Source organism: Varanus komodoensis, unplaced genomic scaffold (assembly GCF_004798865.1).
Source record: "Varanus komodoensis strain SLA01 unplaced genomic scaffold, ASM479886v1 scaffold3, whole genome shotgun sequence".
NCBI classification, from domain to species: Eukaryota; Metazoa; Chordata; class Lepidosauria; order Squamata; family Varanidae; genus Varanus; species Varanus komodoensis.
Window position 1 is genome coordinate 35,747,145 of NW_025335761.1, and position 15,609 is coordinate 35,762,753.

The window sequence follows — 15,609 nt, forward strand, 5'->3', positions numbered from 1 at the left end:
TGATTCCTGAACGCAACAGTCAGATGATGGCTATTATAACAAAATGAATAGATTAGCATATTAATGTAATGTATTTATTTTTTCCATGATGGATCCTTAATTAAAATGTTAGATATAGATGGAGCAGTGGCATCATTCTGAGAGTTCTTTCTTTCTTTCTTTCTTTCTTTCTTTCTTTCTTTCTTTCTTTCTTTCAGGCAGACAACAATTTTGGTTTATATCATGGCACTTGGGGGCATGCTTGCTTACACTTTTACTTTGGACTTAGGCCACATCTGGGTGGTCTTTGTGACTGCAGGTTTTCTGGGGTAAGTTCACTTCTCTCCCAACCGCCTAGCATTAGTTTAGCAAATTGCCCTTGAAGGCATTTTGCTGCTGACTCTGACACTGACCTGAGGATCCGTCCCCTTTCTCCAGGGGAGAGGAAGGGAATAAGCCATTATGAGCAACGGATCCATGGGCACAACGAGGATCCTCAGCTCTGTCTTGTGGCCATTCACCCTGCTGACTGGGAGCACTGTTCACTGGGGAGGGGGAAGAGTGAAATGATGAGGACAGATGGGACCCAGGAGAAGTATGGCTGGGAGTAGCACTGTTTCTGATGATCTTCCCATCTTTCCTGGCAGTTTTTTCATGACAGGGTACCTTCCACTGGGGTTTGAATTTGCAGCTGAATTAACATATCCAGAATCAGAAGGGACATCATCGGGCCTTCTTAATGTATCTGCTCAGGTGAGTGTGTGTGTCTTCAGTGAATACAACAGGGAGGCATAGGAAGCTCTAGGCCTGACCTTATCCATCTATTGTTAAATCTAACTTTCCCATAACATGCTGTCATCAAACGTATCCGTCCTAAACATGACTGCCATTGCCCTCCAAGTAAGTGTTTCAGATGTTTTTGGTATCAGTGATCATTGTGATAGCATCCTGATCTCTGACTGGGGTCACACAACATGATAAGCCATGGTGGGTTGTGAGCCTTGTTTGTTCCAGTGTGGCTTATCATGACACTTGAATCGAGTACAAATGACTCAGTGTTAATTATTAATCATGCAAAAGCTGTCCTGAGAACCCTTGATTTACTGCTGGGTTACTGAGGTAGCTTGCTTTCAGGGTGGCTTGCAGCAATGTCAGAACCTGGCTTGATGACTGGTTTCAAATGGCTACAGAATCATTTGGCAAGGGATCATAGAAACATAGAAACAGAGCAAGTCAGAAGGGACCTCCCGGGCCATCTAGTCTGACCCCCAGCTCCAGCCGGCTCCAATCACAACGTGCCCACCATGTGCATGTCCAGCCTATCTTTGAACACCCTCACTGATGGGGCCTCAACGACCTCTTGTGGAAAGAGATCATACTCTTTATGATCTTCCTAGTGCCACCTCCAGCCTCTCTCTTTGTCCCTCTCTTGATACAAAAATGGGTATGTCTGGAAAGCACTCACCACATTAAAAAAATGTTGTTTCAAAAGTATACAAATGTGTTCAATTGGTTTTTTTAAAAAATCTCTCTCCACTATTATCTTTCAAATCTACACCAGTGAGCAGATTTGCCTGTATTATTATTACTGTTTTTGTAACCTCTATACTGCCCAATAGCCAGAGTTTTCTGAGAGGCTTACAATGGTTCTTAAGCAGGACTATGATACAATAAAAACTATTAAAATTCAATAATGTAGAATTTTAAAAATAGTTTAAAGATTTAAAACAATTTAACAACTGGAATAGTATTTAATGCAAACTAGACTCATGAAAAACACCAGACATAGGTAACCCCATCAGTCATTAAGTAACCTAGAAACCTTGAAACGCCTCAGCACAAAGGGCTGTCATAACCTGGTACTGGAAGTGTGAAAGGGTAGGCACCAGGCAGGCCTCACTGCACAGTAAGGGAACAGCACTGAGAAGGTGCTCTCTTTTGTTGCCACCCTCCAAGCCTAACTTAGAGGAAGGCCTCAGATGTTGATCATAGTGCACAGATAGTTTCCAGCTGGGAGAGGCATTTCTTCAAATATTGTGGTCCCAAGCAATGTAAGACTTTATAGGTTGAAGCCAGGACCTTGAATCAGCCTTAGCAGCATATAGGTAGCCAATGAAAGCAGGGCAGAATTGCTTTAAAGTGAATTGCTTTAAAGACTAACTCCTTGCTCTTCTCTCACCCTGGTCTGGTTAATGCACAGGGACTGACTATCTCATCTGGCCTTTTATAGCGGCGTCTGGAGACTCAAGGCAGGCTTACAGGGCCTGGGAGTGAGAAGACCAGAACACAGCACGGCCATTAGCTCTCTGGGTTGTGTCCTGTTACCTGGTTAGTTCTCTCAGTGCTGTATCTCCCTCTGGCCATTAATACACTGACTGACACCCTCACCTCTGCCTCCCAATTTGGCTCCATATCCTTTTCAGACATGCACACAGGCATACACAGGCATGTATGGTAAACAGGCATATAGGCAGGAGCAAGTGAGGGGAAATGGGGGCTACCCTCAGCTTTGTGGCAACCTAACGGGACAGTCCAAGGGGACATACCTGCTGGAGAACCCTGCCAGTGGTGGCAGTGGACCTGCCTGTAAGCCTCAGGAGGCTGCTGGTTTGCCAAGAGCCTGGTGAGTCCAGTCTGTGTTGTTGGTGCCCAGACCGAGGCTGGAGAAGATAACCAGAAGGTGGCTGGGCAGCCAGTCATTGAAGTGGCAGAGCTGTCCTCTTCCCGTAAGCTTTCCAAGCTTCGGGAGTGCAGAGTCGGCAGGCCAGGGGCTTTCTCCAGTACTCTGCATTGCCTTGCCAGTCGCCTTGCAAATTCCTGGACCCCTTTGCTTCCATTGGCAGCTCTCAGAGTTCATGGTCCATGGAACTGCTGAAATGGAATAGGGAATTTGCAAGGCATCTGAAGACAGTGCATAGTGGACAGGCAGATCTGCTTCCTTAAGAAGGACCCAGAATGAAGACAGACAGACAGAAAGACAGACAGACAGACAGACAGACAGAGAACACATTTCCATATGTTTGAAACACTGAAAAAATGGTGGCAAATTCACTAACTCCTTTGAAAAGTGGTTGCTTTTTGCAGGGAGGAGCCAATAAACTTCCACTTGTCAGCTGTATCCACTCATATTATGTCCTGAACTGGCACTTGCCAATCTGCCCACCATCTCCCAGAGGCACTTTTTCCTGACACTGAATGCCAAGAGCGTAGGCTGAACAGGACGGAGTGATTAGGGAGGGGGCAGGATGGGTGGGTGTACTTTCAACAGGGGTGTTGTTCTTACTGCAAAAATTTGGCTCTGTTTAATTTAGTTTTCTATACTTTGCAAGAATAACACATCGACAACACAGTTTATTTTTACTCTAAGTACTCTCAAACTCTCACAGTGATTGTATCTGTCCCCCACTGTAATACCATTCTATTTTGCCCCTTTAAATCACAGGGTCAAAGGAGGCCTAGAACTGGAGCAGGAAACTGGCAAAGAAATGTGGCATTATAAGACTTAATACATTGTGAGGCTGAAATGAAATTCCATTAGTCAGTTGAAATTAATGTATACAGAGAGGATATTGATCTATACTGCTGAAGAAAGTAAATCACAGGCAGGTAAATTCACCCAGTTGTGCAATTGTAAACAAGAGAAAAAGCAAACACCAAGAACTATTTGCATATTTCTGAAGCTGCAAAAATAGCATAGAAGAATGAAGGATATGAATAGAAAGAAATTGTTTTGAAAGGTGCAGTGATCAGCGTGGGGCAGGAACTCGGAAAAGCTTAGCATATTTCGGATGAAGATACAAGAGGGGTTGTGCCACAGTGGTTCACGGGATATGTGCTGGGAGTGAGTGGCTGGGAGAGGGAGACAAACCGTGGCATGTACAATCATCTCTTGGAGAATCATGTGAGTGGGCTGGCAAATAACCAACCCCTTATTCTTAGCCTGGTTTATCATGGCATGTGAAACTGCCCTCTGGGTATGAAAGAACATCAACAAATGCAGCCAATCTTTTTCTTTCTAGCCATGACAAAACACCTTCATCCTTGTCCTCTATCTCCTCAATAATAAAAACAATAAAGTTTATTATAAAATCAATGCTAATGTATCTATTACCAAGTATCTATTGTGCAGCACTTTTCAGTGTACAAAGTGTTTTAAAATTCTGGCCTCATTTGAGGATAAGTAAAAGTAGTGGTTGTGGTCATTCAGGTGTCAATGTATAGCAGCTTGAATGCCCCGCTCTGCATGCAAGAATAGATTTTGTGTGTTAGAACAAATGATGCAGCCCTCATTTTTTTTTTTTAGTCAGGTCTGGTGGCTGGGAGAAGATTGTAACTCTGGACCTTAGACTACTGTTGACTACCAAATGTTTACCTTGACTATCCTAGGCATAGCCATTCCTATTAAATTGTTCATTTTAGATGATGTGACTAATTAAAGTAGAAATTTAATTTCTAATTTCTGGCCCATTCGCTGGAATGGCGTTCTATTTATCAGTGCAGAGCTGCTCAAGAAGTGGGAACACAGTATGGGATGCATGTCCCTGATGTTCTCCAAATGTGTTGTACTGCAACTTCCATCATTCCCAGCCAACATAGCTAATGGCCACGATGGACGGGAATGATTGGAGGTGTAGTCCAATGGATCTGGAGGGCTTCGGGTTGGGTAAGGCTGGTACAGGAGATAAAGGGACATAACGGATGGGTAAGAAGGGAGTTTGGATGTGTGGTTAGGAGCAGTGTTACCTTTGTTCACTTTTATATTACCGTTTTGCTTTTGTGCTAGGTTTTTGGAATCATTTTCACCATTACCCAAGGACAGATAATTGATAACTTTGGGACTCGACCAGGAAACCTCTTCCTCTGCGCGTTTCTTTTCATCGGCACTATTATGACTGGTAACTCCATCCCCCAAAGTTCTCAAACCTACCCTGGTCTGCTTTTGTACAATGCTTATCTATTGTTTCTGCTTCGGTACTCTATTTGGGGGTAGGGCTGCAGTGTATAATTGCTTGACTGGTTAGATTAACTGATTTAAGAAAACTGTTAATTGCTACAGAGATGCCCATGATTGATCAAGCAGTAAATTTTTAAAAAGAAATATATACTTTTTAATGCAAATTCTTACAAAAATTGCCAATGGGAATGTTCAAAGAGGCATTCCTCTTTCTCTCTCATGTAGGAAGAAGGACTGCCTCTTAAGAATGTTTCTTCTAAGGAATACCTCTTTTAAAAGGATGTTTGCTGTAATGTGAATGGCATCATCTAAAATGCAGGGATAAGTTGTGCTCACTGTTAGATTTCAATTCCCATCCAGCTTGGTCAGTGAACAAGGAAACATCTGGAGGGCTGTAGGTTCCCTACCCAAATTTGAAATAAAAAGTATATGGTTTATTTTTTATACATATGTGAACTTATTCAAATTAAATCAACTAAAATAACATGATTAATCAACCAAGAATTAAATAATTTAGATTGTGCCCTTCACTGGATTTGGTTTCAGAATTTTTAAGTTAAAGATGTCTTTAATTGGATGTCAGCTCTAATTTAGGGACAAGCCATTGGGGGTCAAATATGGTTCCCAAAGGCATACCATCTGGTCTTTGTCATTACCCCTAATGCAGCCTTTCCCAGTCTTTTCCAGGCTTCCGGATGTTTTGGACTACAACTTTCAGCACTGTCAATTGACTGCTGGCTGTGCTTGTAGTCCTAAACATCTGGAGGGCACCAGATTAGGAAAGGCTGTTGTAGCTGGTCCATAATGTAGTGGCCAGAGCGGATTCTGGTGTCTGAGGTTTGGAATACATTTACCAGTACTGTTTCATTTGCATGGGCTTCCAACACATGTCTGGGTACAATTTCAAGTGTGTGTTGTTATGTATAAGGCTCTGCATGGCTTGGAAGTAGACTGTTTGAAGGGCTGCCTCCTTCTGCACGAACCTTCTTGTATGCTGCATTCAGCATATGAAGCTGTGCTTTGGGTTCTGCCTCTTTCAGAGGGGTGCTTGTTGAGGACATAAAGAGTGGCCTTTTTAGTGGTGGTACCCAGGTTGCAGACCATCTCCTGAAAGAGATTTGGCTATTCCCCTCAGTTTGATATAAAGGCACTTGTATTAAACTGCTTTTAATTAGTGTTAACCTTCCGCACTGGCAATGTATTTGTAGATTAGCCCAGTTTTATACCTCATGCTGTAGTTGTAATGTGTTTTTAATCTGGAAGCCTCCTGGGTGTGTGTGTGGGGGGGGGGGGCTTCTTTGGAGGCCAAAAGGTGGAGTAGAGATATTCCACATAACATGTTATTTATTTTTGTTATGATGAAGATGAGGTCCTATTCCCTACTTTGGTTGGCCTTCCTGAACCTTCAGCATTATTCCATACATTGCCTGAGTTCTGTGTTGTTCTTTGACCCTGGTGTGTGGCATTTCAGCTTTCTTACCTCAATTTCTCTTTGCTTTGTGCCTCAGCTTTCATCAAACCTGATCTCCGGAGACAACAGGCCAATTTGGAAAATGAACAGAGTGTGAGTAAACCATATGCTTCTGTTGGTAGCTTATGGCCACTGTCCTCACCTGTGAGCCATGACATGGTTTGTCTTGATGAATAATTGTGCCAGCCCAAGGAAGTGTTGCTGTTATCTCAGCTGTGCCAGGTATGGTTTATTAACAGTCAAGTGCTGCTAGATTCTTCTCTAGGAATCAACAGAGCATAACTAGTGGCTTGTTTCCCTTGTGCTCAAGAGCATCTACGAGAACTGAGAGACATAAAGAGAATCTCAATGTGATAGCATGCATGTATGCACAATATGGGATGTTGCCTATCCCCTCATTTGCATATCTCCTTAGCTTTGCGAAGATTAGGAAATGACAATTAAGAGAAGGGAAGTAAGATCATGAGCTGCTTTCCATGGCAAGGATGAATGCCAGACCAGTGATCACTGCTGAATGCCATGTTGGTGAATGGCAAAGCAAAAGTTATCCAGGTCTTGGTTCTGGATGAGGTGCTGACCTAGCCTGTATCAGAGAGACCTGGTTGAATGCGAGTGGAGAAGTTAACTTCTCCCAGCTTTGTCCACCTAGGTTCTTCACATGGCCGCAAGTAAGGCCTGGGGGACACAGAAGCATAGCTTCAGTGGTGTGTTGGGATTCCTTTGCTCATGTTGGGGTTCTATCCTCCTGGTTACATGCCCCCTCTCACACTCTTCTAGCTTCAGATGTGTGTATCTCAAGGAGGGTGGTTGGGACACTAAGGATTCTGTTTCCCCTGCTGAGCTAGCAAAGCTGGTCTTGGGTTACGTGCAAGTACACAGATTCTGGAGGTATGGATTCTGAAAGGGTTCATCGCATCCCTATTTCTGTGAATCCTCTCCTATGGAATGGAGCCATTCAAGCCTCCTTGTTTTTCAGGGTTCCCAAGAGATGAAACAAAGGGGTTATTAACTAGAGTGATATTGGCAGAAAACTCAGAATGGACAAATCCATGGCAATGAGCGTGATGGAAAAAGTGTACTCACCACCATTGCATCTGCTCAGAGTCACTCAGAGGAACTTTTTGGGGTGCTCAGAGGCTGTTACACTCTAGCCCTCAAATAAGGAGAAGTAGATCACTTGATAGCCTGCTGTGACCAATTTGTGTGACACTTTCCAGGTAAAATCAATCATATCCATTCTGACTTGGATGTCATCCTGAATACAGGTCCAGTGGCTGTAACTTTGGCTCCTGTTTGTCCATTTATAATGGATACTTTTCCATTTCTACAGTTGAAATTGAAAGGATTCTTAGAGAGGTGAGACCTACCACTGCTATGCGGAAGTGGTAGACCTATCACTTCCTGTGTTATAACAGCATCCAGGGAGGATCTGCTGAGTGAGTCAGGATGTCAGTGAATACCTTCTTGCAGCAAAGTATGATTCCATCTCTCCTAAAGGAGGAGATGGCAAGACAATTATTTAAAAAACAAACCAACAAACCAGAACCTTTCCCTGAACCCAACTGTAATGGATTATTTCTGGCCAACCTCCATTATCCCATTCTTGGCCAAGATGCTGGAGTGTGTGGTGGCATCTCAGCTACAGGGATTTCTGGATGAGACAGATTATCCAGATCCATTTCAATCTTGTTTCAGGGCTGGTTATGGGACAGAGACTGCTTTGGTCTTCTTGGTGGATGATCTATGCTGGGAACCAGGCAGAGGGAATGTGTTCCTGTTAGTTCTGCAGGACCATTTAGTGGCTTTCTATGCCATCACCCATCATATCCTTCCATATGAGATAGGATTGAGAGGCAATGTCATATAGTAGCTCCAGGCATTCTCAGAGGGGCAATCACAAAAGGTCGCGTGGGGGAGGGGTGTTGTTTGATGCTGTGGCCATGGGTCTCTGCTGTCCCACAGGGTACTATATCTCCCCCCATGATTAACAGATATTTAACAGATACATGAAACCACTGGGAGAGATTGTCAGGACTTTTGAGGTTCAGGGCCACTAGTATACAGACGACACCAACTCTGTCTCTCCATTTCATCTCTAAATCCAAGGAAGTTGTTCTGCTTCTAAATTGGCACCTGATATTGGTAGTGGAATGGGTGAGGGCAAACACAAAGTAACTCAATCTAGTGCTTTTGCTCAGTTGAAAGGCAGATCAGGGAAAAGGGCTGCACCGGTGCTGGATGGGGTTAAACATTCCCTGAGGACTCCGGCTAACAGTCTGGGCATGCTCTTGGATTTGGCCCTCAGCCCTGATGCCTGGATTTTGGCAGTGGCCAGGAGAATGTTTGTACAGCACATGCTGCACCATTTCTAGAGGTGTCTCATCCGACCAGAGTCAGAAATGCCTTAGTTGGACACTGTAATGTGCTTTATGTGGGGCTGTCTTTTTATAGTTCTAACCAATTCTAATTGTTTTTGTAAGCTACCTTGAGTGCCACTTTTTGTTAGAAATGTGGGACACTAAATAATAAATAAGGCAACCAAAAGCAGAATTCTATATATATTCGGCTTGGAAAAAAACCCCTATAGCTCTGAGCATCCCTCAGCCAGTAAGACTTTTTTCTGACTGAAGGATGCTCAGAGCTATAGGGTTGCAAAGATGCATAGGATTGCAGCCTAAGAGGTTTTAGTTTAGGCAAAGCATAGATTCTGGCTTCCCTCCTGAATGTTCACTCACTTTATCAAAAATGGACACCAAGCTCCTGTTAACAATGGTAGAAACCAATACAGACTGGAATAAAGGTAACTTATTGTCGCAAGCCCTGTGATTATCCTTCCCTTTCCTTCTCTTCCTCCTTCCCTCCCTCCTGGCTTTGGCATGCACCTGCCTGTGATGACATATGTGGTTGCTAGAAGTCTGCAATGACGATACTGACTTCACAGCACGATATGATGAACCATTTGGCTGGGAAGAAGAAGACATGAAGTGTGGGATTTAAATGGTCTTGGGAGAGATAGGGAGAAACTGGAGAGGCAGGTTCTAGAGGTCTGGAGGCAAAGAGAAGAGGGACGGATACAGTTCAGATGAGTCATTACCAGATTTGAAGCAGAGAGCAGGAATGGGAGATAGGCTTTGAACTTGGGCAATGAAGTTTGCAGGGAAAAACTCTCCACCCCCAGGAACAGAAGAGGGTAGCTGGTTGATCCCTGCAAGTACTCTAACCAGGAGGGAGGAATTTATGACCAGCTCAGATTTCTCCTAGCTACAATATCCCTGTTTCTGGCTCAGACCATACAGTCCTATGACCTACTAACTCTAGGGAATCAGGGCTGACCTCATCAGGATGCTATGCTACCCCATTGGCAGAGGTGGCACCCTGGGTGAGTTAGGCCCTGGGCAATGACAGTCGTGTGATTTCCCAGGAAAAGCACAAAGAGGAATCAACTGAGAAGAAACTGAGGCTTTGTTTTGAATGGATGTGGTCCATCAGAGGCATCCTGAAGCCACCCAGTAATGTAACTAAAGGAGCTAATAAAAACTTTCCTTCTGAAGGTATTTGTCAAGATCTGCTGCTTGGATGGGTGATGTAAAGTAGGGTTTTTTTTCTATATGGTCCCTTACCAGGGGAGCCTGTGATGCTCAAAATGGAATGGAGGTAGCCATTTTGGTGTGCTCTAGCTCCTCAAGTGTCAGTTTTGTCCTCCTTATGACAAGAAAACTCCTAATGGGAAAAGGAGAAAATGCTAGCTATGTTTGCAGTTGTTTTCCTTCACTGGTTCTGGGGTCTTTCAGGGTGTTGGCATGTACTCTGGGTGCAGCTCAGTATATCAAAAGCTGTCAGACACAGAGGGAGTTGTTGGAGTGACTGGGCTAAAGCTGTTTCTGGCTCAACTTAAGCGGATTATTCTCTCCCAGCTAATCTCTCTCTGCTCCACACTGCAAAGAGCGGTGGCTACCAGAGATCAGCTGTGTTCCTATCTCTCTTTCAAGAAGGGGCCTCTTTGGCACGTATGTAATTGCCAATCTACAGCCAGGCCTTGGAGCAGGCACACAAGGAGATCTGTCCCTGGCCTTGTTTTAGACAGACTGTCACGAACCTTCTTGGAGGAGCAGCGTCTGGAACTTAGCAGCCTGTTTCATCTGAACTGGGAAGGATTATTTAGACTCTGGGCACCAGAATACCTCTCCCCCACCTTGGTGCAGACTGTGCAGTGGATTGCATAGGGTGACTTGTGCTGGGATGGCCCGTCTTTGGGCAAGTGGGATTGATCCTTTTCCAGTGCATGTCCACTGAATATCAGATGTAGAATCTAAACAGGTGGTTCTTCTTTAGCCACAGATGAAACTTAATGTCCTCCAAAACTCTTGCTAATGTTGTTGCCTTTGTTCTGACAGTGTTTGATATTGATAAGTGCTGACATGCTGGTGAATTTACTAAGTGATTTGTGAACAGTGTTTCACTAATAATTGTATTGCTAACAAAAAAATAAAATCTGAATTTTGAAAATTTCAGTTTTGAGATTTCAGTTAAAAAATGTAATTGTACTCTTACCTCTGTCTTGCCCCTTTCTTTAGTTCTCTTAATAATGAAATAGCCCTCTTTTATAATGTGCATTTAATAAGAATTGAAGAATAGTGAAACTCACAAAGCTGAAAATCTGAGATTGCTTTGAGATTTCAGTGAACCCTTCATGTTGGAATGGGTAACTTTCCTCCAGGCATTAATGTTTTCTAATCCACCTTTTTTTGTTTAAGCCTTTTCTGGAATAGTGATATGTGGCTGTCATTTCAGAAACTCTACTGCAGTAACAATCAGATAATGAATTATGGAATTTGTACCTTAACCCCATCATTTCCCACTCCTGCTCAATAACTCACAAACAAAGGTAGGAGAATCACTTTAGGCTGCTAAACCAAGTGTTTGAGTGAGGCTGCACTAGCACTGAACCAATGCCACATTAAGATGGAGTGAAGTACTGTGTATGGAGCTGCTAAAAAGCATTGTGTATTTTTAAAAACCATATTTATTAATTTACATTTACCTTTAAAATACATTTGTATTTATTACCACTTTATGCTGAAGGTACTTAGCCACTACATCTTCCTCCCTAGCATATTTGTGCTCCAAAAATTTATTTTCAGCATTAGCTTAGGGAAATATTTGTAGAAGACTGCAGAGAAAATGTAGTTATTGAATCTTTTGGCAGCATAAATGCAACCTTAACAGGTACAGACTTGAGCACAATAGGTGTTTTTTAGTCTTAGAAATCTTTCCTGGAGAAGATAGCATTTCTGCCTTAGTATAATATGACTGGGAACAGGTAGTGGGAATGGGATTGAAACACGTCATGTGGCCCTTAGCCACTTAATTCACAGTTGCCTTTTTGTCCTAATTTGCCTAGGAGAAAATGCTGCCTCCACCCATTCAGTATTTAGTATATTCTCAAATTTGTAGAGAATGGGGCAACTGCGGGGTGTGCCTTCCAGTGTAGAGTTTTGTTTCCTACCTCCCTAAAGTCTATGTTCACTTCAGCTAAATCAGCCATCAAATTGGAGCCTTTTGGCATTTGACTGACTAGTGCAACTCACAAAGCACTTTGCTTTGCAACGGTAATTCACCCTTCCTTTCCTGCATAATACTTTGCAGTATTCACATTTTCATCACATGGTTCATCTGATTATCTTTCCTTATCATTCACCTTTATTTTACCCTTGTTCAACATGCCTGTTCATACATTATTGTCTGTGCTCACTGTTTTCAAATGAACAATCTTATTGGGCAAAGGCAATGACTCAAACATAGAAATAACTTTCTAATGTTGAGCTAAATCTTGAAGTAGTTAAATAAGAATGAGCACAAAACCTGGGAGCTAGTTGTAGGAAAGTCATGCTAGAGCTAGTATTATTATTTATAGTTTGTAACTTCTCTTTCGGTTGGTGAGCAGTCAATAAGTGAACACAGTGCATCTTGCATGGTCAATTTTCTTTTGTTGCAAGAACGAGCAGCAAAAGTCCTGATCATATGCTGTATGTCCACTTCTTTTAGCACTGCTACCTGCAAATTATAGGACGTGAACACTGGCTAAATAGTTTTTGCTTTCAAGAGGGAATTGTTATTTGTGTAAAAGCCTTTCAGGACCCCACTCCACATACACAGGGTTTTGCTGGATCTTTTTGTTTTTGTTTTTCTTTAATGTACAAGATAAATATTTTTCTGCAAACATGGGGGATCCCATGCAGAAACCATTGTACTTACTTCGTAGTACAGTGGGGGAAAGTTTAAAGGGAGGGAGAGAATAAAAAAGCATCTATCACCTACCTTCCTGAGACTTGAACAAGCTGGTTGGAGTGTTGAATGGGATAGTTATGTTCACTTGTTTCTAGGAACATTGAAGTGTTTTTAAAGTCATGATTACTGCCCGGGTCATAAGTCATGTGCCACTAACCATTAAGGTTTTCATTCTGCACATGAACCTGGAGCTGTCCAGATGCTTTGGATGCCTTCATGAGCTGGCTTCTCCCTTTTCTCCTTCCAAGCAGATCAAGACAGAAAGTTTCTGGGATGCAAAAGGAGTATTGCAGAGGTTATTAGCAGAGACACCCATTGTTAGAGAGCCAGCTGATTAGGGAAATAGCTCTCATGCTAAGAGATTTCAGACTGAATCCCTTCCCTTCTCAACGAAATGGAGTTAGCGCCACACTCCAGGATATTCTCACTGTTTGTGGGCTGGACACAACTCAGTTGTCTGGCTCTTCTGAAGACTCACTAAGTTAGCTCCTTCCCCTTCTGGCCCTGCCTGTTCAACAGTGTCTCCCCTTGAATCAGAGATGGTCTGGTTCTCACCAACCACTTGGCTTATCTCAGGGCCTGCTAGCCTTGTCATTTCAGCTAAAAATTCAAACCCTGCCTTTTCTTCCAGTTCAGATTGAGAATCTGAGGTAAACACCTTTGAATGCTGCATTTTAATAGAAGGGACCCAGTCCCTACAGGTGAAAGCCCCAGCATCCCTGGCAATTGATCATGCTGGTTGAGGATAATGGGAGTCGTCCAAAACATCTGGAGGACACCAGGTTGAGGAAAACTGTTATACATTCTCTCTCAAGTGAGCTTCATTGAACGTACACTTCTTTGGGTTAATCTGTTTGCAATTGGACTCCACAGATTTTAGCAAACTCATGCTTTTCCTTCTGTTTTGTTCAGTGAATGAACACCATCTTCTTTGTCACAAAAGATATAGACACTTAAAAAAATTATGTTTCATAGTACTATGAAAAAGCACCAAACTGTTTTTTAAGTTCCTGCCATGTAAATCTTAGGAAATCATGATGTGTGCAAGCCTTAGGGAATATGATAGAAAATATTAAATTAGGGTAGAAAATATTGAAAAACCATGTTAAACTGTTGAGGCTGAATACCTAATAATTGTGGTTCCTTTTATCTGCCGATGGCCTTCTATTTGCTAACTTTTTTTAAAAGTTCCATAAGTACAGCTGCCAAATTCCATCAACATGTGATGAAGGAATGTTAGACAAGAAGAGATTTTTGTTTTACTTTTGCTCAGTTAAGCATGGTGTGTGCTAAGCTCTGTAATAGTAGACTTCACACATCATTTTGTATCTTTTATTTTTGGAGGCCAGAGAGAGCAGCATGAAGAAAGCTTAATAGCTAAATACTGCACTCCTGTGCACCTTTACTGGTGAGTAGATTTACTGAGCAGAGTAGCTTTACTTCTGAGTAAGCATGCATAATTTTGTTAGCTTGTTTTGTGATGCATGGCCAAACCCTAAGGCTTGTTGGGCAAGAGGAGAAAAGCAGCCTTGGCTCTAGGAACATTTAAAAAAACAGTCAGCAGCAACCTACCACACATGGTAGGTCAGTCTTCCTTTATTATCCTCTGCTTCTCTAAACAACTGTGAAAATTCAGCTGTCATGGAGGGATGTACAGGCTTGTTGTGTTTCAAAAGACATGATGTCAGTAGGATATAGAAGTGTCTCTGTGTGGGACAAACGCATGTGTTATCTGTTTCCTGAAGATCAGCACTGGAAGGATGGATAGATTATCATAGCAATACTGCTTTGGCTTTGCACTTTGCCTGACAAATGCTGCCTTCAGTGGACTGAGGTCAAGAGTAATCTATTTATGATCCTCCATAGTTAGCTGACAGCTCTCATGACCCATAGTCAATAATGTGGGATCCTAGGAGTGGTAGGCCAGAACATCTGGAGGACCGCAAGTTTCCCACCCTTAACTTGAGCTGTTTTTCCCCTAGAGGCCCAAACTGGTTTACTAGGCTTTCCCTCTTCCCAGGCAATTCTAGAATTGTATTCTTGGTGGGGAGAGCTCTTTAACAGAAAATACTTAGCACTCTGATCCAACTAGAATTCCCAGGATTCCTTGGTGGAAGCTATGACAGTTAATGGGGATAAAATGGATACTTGCTTGTAGTGTGCATGTAGACACAAAATATTTAAGCTCCATCCAGCTGTAAGGCATTTTGCTCCCTCAAGAGAAGCAAATGGCATCCTGAGCCTCTGTTGCCATCAGGCTGGTTGTTATTGGTGCAAAAAATCCCAGAAACGTCTGTCCCTCTCTGTGGCCATAAAAATACCAAAACGATAGACTGAATAACTTGGCAGTTCTTTCACGCTATCTAAAATTAACTGCCTGATGCAACCACCTTCCTCTGCTTAACAGTAGGGCTGGCCATGAATGGATAGTATTTAATCACACATTGGCGGGCTCCCTCATGTGAATGTGAAAGTTCCTTTATGATGCAGGGATTTGAGGAGGGACATGTCATGGGATGCACAAATAGGAGAAGGGCTTCAAGCTGTACATTTCACACAGTATTTGCGTTTTGCTCCTTACAGTTCTAGCTTGGATTTGTCATATGAATAACCCTGTATTGCCCCCTAGTGGTGTCCTGTGGAACAGGAACTGTAATTCTCTGGGTGAACACTACACTTGGCTTGCAACTGCAGTGTGGATTTGGCAGGCTGGAAGCAGCTCGGACCAGAAGGGTGGTCCTAGCTCAGATGTAGATTTGATATGCCACAAGGGATGAATGGCATCAGCAGCCCTGAGACTTCCTGTATTGAAAGTTGTGCAGTTTTGGACAAGTCAAGGAATATTTTGTGTCCCCCAAATGTGCTGGACTAAAATTCCCATTATGCCCAGACAGCAGGATATGATGACTGGCAATGA

At 42.9% G+C, this 15,609-nt stretch overlaps 1 protein-coding gene across 6 annotated transcripts in view; it reads left to right on the plus strand.

Annotated features, from left to right (window-relative positions):
• The window catches only part of FLVCR2 (FLVCR heme transporter 2), a 52,564-nt gene that overhangs the window by 33,130 nt on the left and 3,825 nt on the right, over window positions 1–15,609 (plus strand). Inside the window, exons 6-10 of one of the 6 annotated variants that reach the window (XR_006415394.1) lie at window positions 198–308; window positions 627–732; window positions 2,210–2,307; window positions 3,422–3,585; window positions 4,763–4,874. Coding sequence is in view for 4 of the 6 variants with exons in the window: in XM_044436885.1 (XP_044292820.1) it covers window positions 198–308; window positions 627–732; window positions 4,763–4,874; window positions 6,442–6,497; window positions 11,196–11,276 (466 nt within the window). In the remaining 2 variants the exon portion in view is untranslated. Of the gene's footprint in view, window positions 1–197; window positions 309–626; window positions 733–2,179; window positions 2,308–3,421; window positions 3,586–4,762; window positions 4,875–6,441; window positions 6,498–11,195; window positions 11,290–15,609 lie in introns of those variants that run through there. The other 5 variants (XM_044436885.1, XR_006415395.1, XM_044436887.1 and 2 more) reach the window with 5 other exon arrangements.